General features: G+C 43.3%; 1 protein-coding gene across 1 annotated transcript; it reads left to right on the top strand.

Moving 5' to 3' along the window:
* Positions 1-1751: 1751 nt before the first annotated feature.
* Positions 1752-13023, top strand: LOC125404138 (uncharacterized). The gene is made up of 4 exons (XM_085690777.2): positions 1752-2168; positions 8722-8848; positions 9034-9094; positions 11856-13023. Exons 1-4 carry the CDS (start codon positions 2166-2168, stop codon positions 12910-12912), a joined length of 1248 nt encoding a protein of 415 aa, XP_085546903.2. The 5' UTR covers positions 1752-2165; the 3' UTR covers positions 12913-13023.
* Positions 13024-13582: the final 559 nt, after the last annotated feature.

Here is a 13582-nt window from a genome sequence, read left to right on the forward strand (position 1 = left end):
TTTATTGCTTTTATTGGTTAATGAATAAAGAACTGTTTTGAGCCTATGACAAGGTCGGAACAGAACTAGGCAGGAAAAGCTAGGCTGCATTCTAGGAGAAAGAGGGCGGAGTCAGAGAGGAGCCATGGAATTGATAGAGACAGACACTGGGAAGCTGGGAATTTTACTCGGTAAGCCACGTGGAGATATGCAGATTAATAGAAATGGGTTAAATTAATATAAGAGTTAGCCAATAAGAAGCTAGAGCTAATGATTTAATTAATACAGTTTCTGTGTGATTATTTTGTGTCTAAGCTAGCCGGGCGGCCGGGAGTCAACAAGTGGTCCTTCTCCAACACCTGGCGATTCAAAAACCCCTGAAATCTGGCTTATCTCTCACTTTGCAGTTTAAAAAAATAAGAAGTAGTTTCTGTGTCAGGTGAACCCTCTCTACTCTCCACATCCACTGACTCTCTGGACCAACTAGCTCACTCTCCTGTACCCCAGGATACTAAGCCCCAGGGTTTGGAGGGGGCATTTGTAACAGGGCCCCAGACTTTAGTAGACCTCCAGATCTTAGCACAACTGACTCCATGATGGAAGTGCCATCCACCTGTAAAACTCAGCACATAGACAGCTCCACTAGCCAAAACGATAACAAAGACCTAATCCATGGAAATCCACCGTTCTGGGAAAACCCTTACAGGAGCCAGAGAAACTGGGGGAAGGAAAGGCCCACCTCAGTCCTTGGGGTGTAGTTTAGGGTGGCACATGGTATGCCAGCCAGGAAGACTCGAACAGCTACTGAGAGATGCTGGGAAAACCTGGCAGACAGTGGCTGCTTTAGTACATTAACAGGCTCCTCAGTCAGCCTTTTGTTCTGGGGTTGATACCTAACAGGGATTTTTGTTTTTATTTGAGGCCAGTTTTTCACTATAAATTCCACTTTTTCCCTGATTTGAATAATTGTCATCGCTTGCTTGTGTGTTTTTGAGTTATTGATTGAGTATGGGATTGAGAAAGCCCTGGGCACCTGACTCATTTTAAATTCTGAGATGAGAAAATACCAGTGTAATAAGAAATCAGGAAACGAAAATGAATAATAAACTTGAAATAGCAAGAGCAGACTGCCCCCCACCCCCGCCCCAAGACAGGCTTCCTCTGTGTAGCCCTGGCTGTCCTGGATCTCAGTCTGTAAACGAGGTTAGCCTCAAACAGAGAACGTCCTGCCGCCTCCAGAGTGCTGGGATTAAAGATTTGTGCTGCCACTGCCCAGGTGAGAGTAGACTTTTATTAGTCTGAGAAACTGAGACCTCCAGACCTGAACACACCGTGCAGGGGCTGAGAATCAATTTTTGCAGTAGAGGTGTGTGTGTGTCGGGGGGAGGGGGGGCGTACTGGCTACAAGAGGCTCAGAAACTGGTTTTCTGGGCAAACTGATTTTCTTTCATTTTTCTTCCTCTTCTTTTCTTTTCTTTCCTTCCTTCCTTCCTTCCTTCCTTCCTTCCTTCCTTCCTTCCTTCCTTCCTTCCTTCCTTTTCCCCTGTTAATTGCAGAGTGTAAGGTAAACCAGATTGTCTGTTTTCATAAATTCCATGGGAGGAAGCTTTGCTGAAGTCTTGGGCAGGTTGGTGGGTGAGGTGGTGGCTTGTGGGGTGATGGGGGCAGGGCATTTCCTTTAATGAGGCCTGCCCTCCTTCTCCAGCAGGACCAGCCTATTCAAGGCAGCCCTTTGAGTTGTCTCCATGGTGACCGAGTCTGGAATTCTTAAACTCTTGCTGTCACAACACTCTGAGGGGAAAGAAGTAGGAATTGTCCCTAGCAAGTGGAGGCCAGGACAAATTATGCTTAAATAATAGGAATTATTTCCCCCAGACAGAGATAAAAAGCTAGGGCCTAGAAAAAGCTTGTGTCTCCTGTCACTAGAGTTCCAGGACCCGAAGCAAGAATTCATCGGCCTATCGGATAATTATTGGAGTACATGAACTGGCCAATGAGGAGTGTGCTTCTTAGGTGCGGGTAAGCTGCCTGGCCAAGGTCCGTTAGTTTCCTCGCCCATCCGCACCCCCTCACACATTAAGCACTTGTGTATTCTTTGTAAGCAAATCCTAGATCCCAGGCCTATATATCGAAGTCATCTTCACTGACAGGAGCCGGAGGGACACCAGAGCACTCCGGGGCTGGAAATGGTAAGTTTGGCCCGCATCTTGGATGTAGGGAAGATGGATACTGCATACAGAGATCTCAAGGAGACCCGGCCTTCCAAGCTGCTGAGTCTGCAACTTTGTACTCTGCTGGGCCGCGCTGCCCGGGTCCCGCTGGGTGGAGCTGGTAGAGTTGCGGTCCTGTCCCTTGTTTGAGCGCTCAGTGCTGCTACCCGTCGGGTCAACTGGGCACACGCAGTCCGGATGGTCTCTGTAGTCTGGAGAGGGCAAAGAGTCGTGGGGAACCGTGGGATTCAGACTGGGGCTCATGCTTCAGGTTTTCCTTCTATTATTTTGGCTTCCCCATTCTTTCTCTAAAGCCTCCATCTCCACTATGTAGCTGATTGTCCACCATGTGGGGGACCTCTTTGACAATTTGAATTCCACTCTCTTCCTCTATTCTGTACTGATATTTTACAGCTTGCATGCCCTGCAGTTTTTCATTTAAACGTGAATAAAATTGTCCTTGAGCTTTCAAAACAAGCAGATGAAAACCTTTTTCTTTTGACTTGGAAGGCTACAAAAGCACATAGCATTTAGTGTCTCTGTCTTGTTCATGTTGTGGCTTCTTCCTTCTGGAAAGCTGAAAGCACAGAGTCCATGTGCTAAATCTCTCACTGCCTTGGAATGTAGGGGTGGTGGAGCCTCACAGAACCACCCTAGACTGAGCTTAGACTGCTATGTGCCAGGATTTTTCTGGGGATACTCAATCCAGTACACATCTACTCACCTTAGAAAGGAGCCCAGAATAGTCCAAAATATTATTGAACCAGAGTCCAGTTGGTGAGGCAATGTGTGTTTATTTGGGGGCTACTAAGAGAATTATGGACAGGGCTTGCAAACAGCAGAGACAACTCAAGAGCAGCTGCTTCAGCAGAAAGCCGGCCCCAGCCTTGGGGAAGACTCCTGGCCCCCACCACCTTTAGTCTCTTCAGTTCCTTTCAGCTTCCATGCAGCCACAGGGACAACATCTCTTCCAGCAGTTTGGCAGGACAGAGGTTCTACCCCAGGGGTTGTTTACTCTCTTTTATACAGCTGAATGGGATGCTCCATAGCCTTACAAGTTTCTGTTCTTTCTGGATTTGTGACCTTTTATTTACCTGCTTGGGGATAACATTTCAGTTTGAAGGAACACACCATACAGGAGCTAGTTTGTTGTTTGTTTGTTTATTTATTTATTTTAATATTATTTATTTATTTATTTGATTTCTCTATAGCTTTGGAGCCTGTCCTGGAATTAGCTCTTATAGACCAGGCTGGCCCCAAACTCACAGAGATCTGCTTGCCTCTGCCTCCCAAGTGCTAGGAGTGGTCCTGACCCCCACAGGGAGGGGTCAGGACCTGGCATGCTGGGATTTGGAATCCAGACCAATACAAATTTCAGGCTTGGGGCCTGAAATGAATACAAGGGATTGGGAGCTACACTCCTAACTTAACAGAAACCACATCAGTTCCTAACATCCCAAGATATTTCATTTTTGTTTCTCCCAAGATGGTTACATTTGTTATGGTTTAAATAAACACTTCAGTTCAGTTCCGGTTCCCTGAGGGATGCAGTGGCAGGCCACGAGGGCCAGAGGTCCCTGTCAGGAAGCCACATGGCAGGGGAGAGACAGAGACAGGCGCACCATGCAGAATGAGGTTAGATCTTTATTTAGTGGGTTATGGACAGGAAAGGGAAAGGGGGACGGGGAGAAGAGGAAAGAGCAGAGAGAGAGAGGGAGAGAGAAACAGAGCAAGCAAGGGGAGAGTGGGGGGAGAGGAGAGGAGAAGTTCCCTCTTCAGGAGAGGGATGAAAAGGAAGGGGCTTAAAGGAAAACCTTACCTCCATGGAGGAGGGGAAAAGGGAGTGGGCTGGGCTTGTCTCTTAAAGGGACAGTACAGACCATTACAACATTGAGTTTAAAAATTTATGTTTTCTAAGCCTGGAGAGATACTGAGCATTTCGGAGCTCATACTGCTCTTTCAGAGGTCCCAGGTTCTTTCCGCAGCACACATATCTAGTAACTCAAAATTGCTGAAACTCTGGGCCCAGGGAGATTGGACACTCTTTCCTGGCCTCTGAGAACATGTGAGGGCCTGATTTTAAAGAAAGGGCTTCATCTTAAACCATATAATGAATGGGAGCTGATCTCAGCTCCAGAAATGTGCTGTGATAGCAAAATTTAAACAGATACCTGAAAATAGGCAATTAAGGAGCTAGGGAGCAGGGTTATAAAATTTAAGGAGGTCCAGATGTTCCTAGGAATCCTGTCCTTGAAGATACCTTGTCAGTTATTAATGGCTCTTTGTTAGGGTTTTCTTGCCCAAAAATGCCCAATGGTTTCAGAAACTACCTTAATCTATGCCCTCTTTACCCAATCCCAAGAGGACAAGATATGAACTCCCCTGGTTATGGCATTTCTCCTTTAAAAGTTCTCCCCTCATGAGCAAGGAAGTCAGGACCACGAGGGGTGCATCCACCTACTGAGACAGTGGGACTGATCTAATGGGAGCTCACCAAGGCCAGCTGGACTGAGAGTGATGGAGCATGTGATAAAACTGGACCCTCTGAATGTGGCTGTCAATGAGGGCTGACTGAGAAGCCAAGGACAATGACCTGGGTTTTGATTCTACTGCATGGACTGACTTTGTGGGAGCCTGGTTTGTTTGGATGCTCACCTTTATAGACCTGGATGGAGGGGGAGGACTTCGGACTTCCCACGGGGCAGGGAACCCTGACCGCTCTTAGGACTTGAGAGGAGGGGGAGATGAGGAGGGGGACGGAAAAAGGAGGCAGGGAGGAGGTGGAAATTTTTAATAAATAAATAAATTAATTAATTAAGAAAATAAAAAATAAAAGTTCTCCCCTTCCCCAGGCTTGCCACTGCACTTTTCTCACCCACTTCCTTGGTGTGCACTGCATTGGTGTGCTTTACATCAGAATCTGGTTCTGTGGAGTTTCTTTTTGGGGATCAGTAACTTGGGCATAACAAACACTGCACTCTCATGCATACACACACACACACACACACACACACACACACACGAAATAAAACTAAAGTCTTGTAAAAAAAAAAAAAGAAAGAAAATAACACCTTATGCCCCTTGTCAGTGCTGTTTGAGGACTCACTATTCTTTGTCTAGCTGTTTTGAATTACAATTATTATTTTTTTTAATATTTATTTATTTATTGTGTATACAACATTCTATCTGCGTGTATGTCTGCAGGCCAGAAGAGGGCACCAGATCTCATTACAGATGGTTGTGAGCCACCATGTGGTTGCCGGGAATTGAACTCAGGACCTTTGGAAGAGCAGGCAATGCTCTTAACCACTGAGCCATCTCTCCAGCCCCACAATTATTATTTTTTAAATATGTAGGCAAGGTTAGAGATCTTGGGGTTCCTGGAGGTAACGAGTTACAGGCCACACAATGTAGGTATTGAGATTTGAACTGAGGTCCTCTGCAAAGGCAGCGAATGCTAATGAACCATCTCTCCAGCTGAGACTCATCTTACAAGCAGATTTGGTGCTGTGTTTACAATATAAAGACATGAGAACAAGTGGACAATATTGATGTACACGTAGGTGCTATAAAGATAACTCTCAAAGTTTTTATGGCTTTTACTTAGAGTATGATTTGTCAGTTTTTATGCTAGCCTGTTAATTGATTTTTATTTATTGTCTTAATGAGTCTTAATCTGAATTGAGTCCAGTTAAGGGCATGAATTTGAATAGGAACAATGCAGAAAACTAAGATGCAGGGACATGGTTACTACCCTGATCCCTAAAAGCATGGAGCAACGATTTGGTTATGGTTTTATTTATTTTGTTATTATTTTGTTTTTGTTCTTTGAGACAAAGTTTCTCTCTGTGTAACTGTTCTGACTGTCCTGAAACTTGCTTTGTAGACCAGGTTGGCCTCAAACTCACAGAGATCCATCTGGCACTGATCCCCAAGGGGTGGGATTAATGTGCCACCACTACCCGTCTTTTTTATTTTTAAAGGTACTTTTTTTTATTTACGCTTTTAGAATTGTATACATGTAGACAATACATTTGAATATATTCGCACAAATCTCACTTTCTCCTAACTTCCCCATCCCTCCACACTCCACTAAATGTTTTGTCTTTTTATTTATTTATTTTTGATCTACTGCTAAAAAATCTACTGTTCAGTTTCTGCTGGTCTTTTATGCATGCTTGCAAGGCCATGCACGAGAGCATAGCTGATTTACAGAGGGCCATACCTTTAGAGCAAACTGACTCCCCCCTGCTAGCAGCCTTTCACTGATGATAGCTCCTCAAATAATGCTGGAATGTTGACTTGCTTGAGTGTGTGCCGACAAACACAGGTGCTATTATTTTAGAGTGTAGTCCTGTCATGCCCAGTAGGCACAGTTTTACTCCACCACTAGCTTTTACAGTCATTTTGCCCCTTCCTCCTCAATGTTCCCTGAGCCTGAGGGACCGGGATGGGAATAGAGGTGTGTTGTGGATACCCATTCTTGCCTGAGCACACCATACACATACAGTCATTCAGTTCACATTGACCAGTTGTGGGTTCCTACGTTAAGCCACATCCACTGCACACAGAAACATTTCTCGTGAGACTAAGATAGTTATTTTGAAAGTGTTAGCACACAGTAAAATAGTAGACTTACTCCTCAGGTCTATGACCTCTTCAGTTCTTGGTCAGATTTACAGGACCAGATGTGGTTTTCCTCTTGTGGAGTTGGGCTTAAATCCATTCAGAATGCAATCTGTTACCCATTAGTCGACGACCTGTGGCTTCCAGGAGTGAGCGTAGTGCCCTGTGGAGGGAGCTGGTTTTATTCATTTATTACAGGCCTTCATTGCAGTTAATAGCTTTGGTAAATATTTTACTTTGAGTGTGTTTTAAAAATTTTAGAGGTGAGATGTTGGTGAACTAGACCTTTGTCTAAGAGTATGTGCCACATTTTGATTGTTTCATTATCCAGCGACTTTCTCAAAACAATGACAACAAAACACAAAATAACAGAGTGATGGGCTAGTAAGACTGAGTACCTGAGAAGAGGAATCTCAGCTGTGAATTGGCTCCACCGATATGACCTGTTCACTTGTCTTCAGGGCAGTTCCTTGATTATTAATTAATGTAGGAGGGCCTGCTCCAACGTGGGTGTTGCCATCCCAGATCAATGGGGCCTGACTTGTACAGGGAGGATAGCCCAGCAAGCCAGTGAGCAGTGTTCATCTCTGCTCTCTGCCTCAGTTCTTGCCTGCATGCTGCTTACTTGAGTCTTCTGCCATGGCTGATTGTGAACTGTAATCCATATAATCACTTTGCTGCCCAAGTTGCATTTGGTCATGGTGATACAGCAACAGGAAGTAAAACAGGACACTAATGAAAGGAATTACTTGTCAGGGGGCCTATTTGGTGTTTGACTAAGGACAAACCAAAGAACCCACATACATACTTTGTAATACTGGCCTTTAGTGCAATCACAGAACAAGTATTCAGGTTTCTAACCAGTTGTAAGAAGAAGTATTAACCACCTCAGCAGGGAAAGGCACTTTCTATGCAACCCTGGTGGGCAGAAGTCAATCTCTAGAACCCTTGCTAAGATAGGAAGAGAGAACCAAGTTCCACAAGGTGTTGCTGATCTTCACTAGAGCACTGTGGCACGCTCACACTCACGGGGCTCACACTCGCTTGCTACGCTCATGCTCTCCACACACAATACACTAAATCAAGGTTTTAGAAAGATGTACACATACTGTCTACTGGGTCTGAAGAGATAGCTTAGGGGTTAAGAGTTCTGACTACCTTTCCAGAAGTCCTGAGTTCAATTCCCGGGAACCACATGGTGGCTCACAACCATCTGCAATGAGATCTGGTGCCTTCTTCTTGCCTGCAGGCATACATGCATGCAGAATGCTCTATACATAATAAATTTTTTAAAAAAATATTAAAAACAAAAAACAAATACTGTCTACCAAACCAGGTAATGCAGAATCATAATCTAAAGAATATGCTGAGTCCTAACCAAATTGCAATCCTCTGATTACCATGTGAAATTATTGCTAAGATTCCTAGAAAGAACAGGTATTGATATTTTTAACTTGGGGTATAGTTGTCATCAACTCTCTGAGAAATCTATCTTACTCTTTGCAGGTATGAGGTGAAGGAATCACTCTAGATCTCATTTCCGAGGTACCAGGAGAACTGCTTTGTCCAGCATTTTCCTAAGCACTTTTTTTTTAAAGGACAGCTGGTGGGTAGTAGAAGTCGGGATTTATGATGAGCGTTGTTAGGAAGATGCAGGGCAGAAAGAGAAACTAGCAAGATTATCTGCACAGAGCGCGCGCTGTCCCGATGTTTCCTTCCCAGAAGGCTCCAGTTTACGTGCAGCATTTGTGTCTGGGGAATCTTAGTCTGTGTGAGCAGTACAGTGATGACCAAGACAACTTGAACACTTGTGGAACACAGTGTCATGTCAACTTCTTATTAATCCTGTGTGCATCTCCAGTATCATGAGGCTGACTGTCCTGGAAATGTATGTGTGTGCTTTTAGGAGCCAGTGACCTTTGAGGATGTGACTGTGAAGTTTACCCGGGAGGAGTGGGCTCTGCTGGATCCATCCCAGAAGAAGCTGTACAAAGATGTGATGCAGGACACCTTGAGGAACCTGGCTTCTCTAGGTACCCTGAGCATTGCCTTTCCTAGTCCATCACAGACAAGTGTTTCTAGTTTATCCGTGCTGATGTATGAACTGATTATGGAAGGGGGATGGGGATGAATGTGTCACTTAAATCAAGACTGTAGCTGGCATCCAAATTTTCTCTATAATTAATAATTGATAATTTTTTCTGGGTCTGCATTTTAGGAAAGAAGTCGGGCAAACAGAAGGTTGTAAAAGAGTATGAAAATCTCTGGAGAAAACTAAGGTAATTTGTTTCCAAAGAGACAGCCATATTTCAGAGTGCTGGGACAATAGAACAGTTTACTAAGACATAAAAGATATATTTGATACCCAACATCAGACCAATTTCATCTCAAGAAAATTTCTTTCAAACTTTGTCTTAAACATCAGCACTAGAAGTTGTCAAATATTGCAATATTGAAAACGGTACAATGTTGATTTGTTCTCATAGTTGATATATACAAACTTCATGCCATACAGAGTGTCCTTGTTTGGCTTTGTATCGTTGTGCTGAAGACCATGAGCCAAAGCAACATGGGGAGGAAAGGGTTAACTATACCTTGTAGTTCTCAGTCCATGATCAAGAGAGGTCAGAGCAGGACCTCAAGCAGGAGCCTATAGGTGTGAACTGAAGTCAGAGGCTGAAGAGGATTTCTATTTACTGCCTTGCTCCCCTTGACTTACTCAGTTTGGTGTCTTGTATATCATGTGACCATTAACCCCAGACTGACTCTGTAGGCTGGTTGCTTCCACATCAATCATCCATTATGAAGAGCTGCACAGGCTTTCCTACATGCCAGATCTGGAGCGGGCACTTTCCTCAATTGACGCTCACTCAGAGTACTCTACATTTCAGCAAGCTTGCAAAATATTGACCAGTACAATTGACCCCTTGTCAGCTTGACACACAAACATAGCTCTGTTACCCACAAACTTTCCTATTTGTTTGTCCAATGCCATGTTAATATCTAAATATAATTTAAAACATATATAATGTATAAATATAATTTAAAACAAAATTTTAAACTGTCTTTAAAAATTTCAACGGGCTGGACGGTGGTGGCACACGCCTTTAATCCCAGCACTCGGGAGGCAGAGTCAGGCGAATCTCTGTGAGTTAAAGTCAAGCCTGGTCTACAGAGCTAGTTCCAGGACAGGCTCTAAAACTACAGCTAAACCCTGTCTTGAAAAACCAAAAAATAAAATTTCAATGGTTTAAAAGTGTAAGTCATCCAAATGTGTCTTTAAAATGTTGAAAATCTCTGACATGTAGGCCCCTGCAATATTTAAAAAAAGAAGTTACACATCATTTTTTACTCTAAAGGGAAAGAAGCAACAGGACATAGTCACAATCAAAGCACAGCAAAACCAACCTCCTTCAGTATCCGTAACTCAGTGCCCCACGCCTGAAATTGGCACGCTATCTCCTGGGCTTCCAAGGTCTTTACAGCTCCCTTTCCCCAGCTCTGCCACCAGCAGCACATAGATTACTCTCTACTCTCAGGCCAGTACCATAACACATTGGCTACGTTTCCGGGTGCTTCTCCCATCCTACTGGGATCGCCAATATGCTAAGATGTCCACTGTAACTGAGTGGACACTCTCTCCTATGCAGACAGAGCTAAGGTTTTATTTGGCTTGTATATCCCGATCAGAGTCCATCATTAAGGGACACCAAAGCAGGAGCTCAAGACAGGGCAGGAGCCCAGAGCAAGTGACCGAGACAGAGACCCATGGAGGAAACTATTTGCTTATTTACTCTCCAGGGCTTGCTCGGACTCTTTTCTTATATAATCGCCTGGTGCCGAGAGTGAGGATAGGACAATACCACCCGCCCTCTCCCCCATTGGCTAGTCTCTCCTACAATGATGGTTGATCGCAAAAATGCCCCCCACAGATTTGTCTAAAGACAATCTAAGGAGTCATTGTCTGAGTTGAGATTTCTCCTTGAAGATAATCCTACATTGTGTTAAGTTGACAGAAAACTAACCAGGGCGTACCTCAGCACTTCAAATGGTATACATTGGGACCAAAAGATTGTCTATCCAGCATTAGGGCTGTTCATGCAATCATAACAGCCTGTGTTCAATTCCCAGAACCCACATAAAATGACACATATCCCTGAACTTCTAAGAGAGACCCTGCTTCACTGACATGGAAGAAAACATTACTCCCGGAAGCTGTCCTAAGCTATTCCCAAGTATCATAGCACTCATGCACACCCACAAAACACAGTAAATAAACACATTTTAAAAACTTAATGCAAGGAGCAGGGGGCTGGAGAAAAGGCTCAGTGGTTAAGAGCACTGACTACTCTTCCAGAGGACCTGGGTTCAATTCCCAGCACCCACATGGCAGTTCACAACTGTCTGAAAATCCAGTTCCGGGGAATCTGACACCTTCACACAAATGCACATATAATAAAAAGATAAATAAATCATAAAAATTAAAAAAAACTTAATGCAGTATTGACTTATCCGCAACCATGGGGACAAGTTGGGAATGAAAAGAAAATAGAATTTCCTAATTGGGAATAACAGTTTATTTCATGAACATGCAAGTGCTTAAAAATAAAAGATTGCATGGGTGGTGGTGCATGCCTTTAATCTCAGCACTCTGGAAGCAGAGATAGGTGGATCTCTATGAGTTTGAAGCAAACCTTGTCTATAGAGTGAGTTCCAGGACAGTCAGGGCTACAAAGTGAAGCCCTGTTTTGAAACACACACACACAATCATGATTTTGATTGATAATACTGCACATCCAAATGTGCATAAAATTTGGGTTGAAATTTGTGTTGAAATGTTATGTAAATATTTGATGTTCTCAAAGAGACATACCCCACTATACATGAATAGCATTGTTTCTATTGTAGCTGCCCTCAATAGTCTTGGAAAACATGCAGTCCAAACATGTTACAGACTTTTCCCAGCATGAAATCAGCATTTGTTTCCCTCAGTCATTAGTAAACAAATTCTTAGTCCTGTGCTCTTCACCTGTTTTGCAGCAGTCAACTGGAAGAGAAATATTTTAAGTATAAAGAAACTCGCCATTCTGCAAAAATCCTCAGCTGTATTCCAGAACCTTCTGTGAACCTGAAATCTTGTCCAGGACTTGCCACACGTGAAAAGCATGTGTGTGGAGAAGGAAGCATTGGCCGTCCATCTCTAGGTGTGCCCCTGAACCATCAGGAAGGACAGAAACCTCGTGAAGACCAGGACTGTGGACAGAAGTTGTATAAACATAAGAGGTCTGAAGGCAGCTCCAGCTCTCCTCTGTCCCTTCAGACACATAAAAGTGCTCACACTGGAGGGAAACCTTCAAAAAATAAGGACCTCAAAGGTCTTCCTTGTCCACGATCCGGTCAAAGGAGTGAAGAACATGACCATGCAAAAAACTCTCATGTTTGCAAGCAATGTGGGAAAGGCTTCACCCATCCCCGTACTTTACAAAGGCATGAGAAGATTCACAGTGTTAAGAAGCCCTATGTGTGTGAACTGTGTGGGAAAGGCTTTGCTCGGTTAGGTAACCTTCTAAGACATAAGATGAATCCGAATTGTGAGAAGGCTTTGCTGTGTAATCATTGTGGGAAAACTTTTTCTCGTTCTGCTTGCCTTCGAAGACATGCAAGAATTCACAGTGGTGAGAAACCCTATGTGTGTGAGCAGTGTGGGAAAACTTTTCTTCATTCTGTTTACTTTCAGATTCATAGACGTATTCACACTGGAGAGAAACCCTATGTATGTAAGCAATGTGGGAAAGCCTTCACTGCTTCTCGTTACCTTCATATACATGAACAAAATCACACTGGGGAAAAGCGTTATATATGTAAGGAGTGTGGGAATGCCTTCTCATTTTGGAATCAATTTCAAAAACATAAAGTAACTCACAGTGGTGTGAATCCCTATGTTTGTAAGCAATGTGGCAAAAACTTCACTTGTTCTGGTTCTTTAAAAACACATGAGAGAATCCACACTGGTGAGAAGCCCTATGTGTGTAAGCACTGTGGAAAAACTTTTGCTCATTTTGGTAACCATAAAAGACATGAAAGAATTCACACTTGATGGAGACCCTCACATGGAAGCCATGTGCGATGATGTTCAATGAGTACAATTCCTTTGAATTCCATAATAAAATGCATACAGGAGAGAAAACCTGCAAGTGTAAGTCCTCGATGAAGGCTTTTGCTTCTTATTTCTTCATTTTGAGGCCATGGAAGAACTCACTATGGAAAGAAACCCTATGTGTGTTTGAAACATGTGAAAGCTTTCAGTTCTGAGAGTTCTCAGTAACTCTTAGTGCAACAAAATCCTATGAACGTAAGCAGCGTGGGAAAGCGTATAGTTGTTTATTTGAGGCTCCAGTATGTGAAGGAATCAATTCACAGCAGCAAAAGACCCTATGCATGTAAGACATTTGGGAGGGGTTATTTGAAGATATCTCATTTGGCACTAACTTGTAGTAGAATTAATAAGTAACAGAAGAATGCCTTCTCTTTGTTAGCTCTCACAGAAATCAAACCACAAGACAGTGAAACTGCTTATGCTAACATATGGGGAAATGTCAAAGAAGTCTTAATAGAAGTTATTCTTTTGAGTCAATATAGTTTTTAGTACTAGAAGATCCCTTCAAATACATGGAAGCAGACTCACTGGAGAAAAGTCCTTCAAATACATGGAAGCAGACACACTGGAGAAAATCCCATTGGAGAAAAACTACAATTAACATGACAAA

The sequence above is a fragment of the Myodes glareolus genome, chromosome 6 (genome assembly GCF_982192425.1).
Source record: "Myodes glareolus chromosome 6, mMyoGla1.1, whole genome shotgun sequence".
NCBI lineage: Eukaryota > Metazoa > Chordata > Mammalia > Rodentia > Cricetidae > Myodes > Myodes glareolus.

What these genes read in the sequence shown, in the direction of transcription:
- LOC125404138 (XM_085690777.2), top strand. An exon ending in GAGGAACCTGGCTTCTCTAG is followed by an intron (nt 8,849 to 9,033) that starts GTACCCTGAGCA and finishes TCTGCATTTTAG; the next exon opens with GAAAGAAGTCGGGCAAACAG. An exon ending in AATCTCTGGAGAAAACTAAG is followed by an intron (nt 9,095 to 11,855) that starts GTAATTTGTTTC and finishes CCTGTTTTGCAG; the next exon opens with CAGTCAACTGGAAGAGAAAT.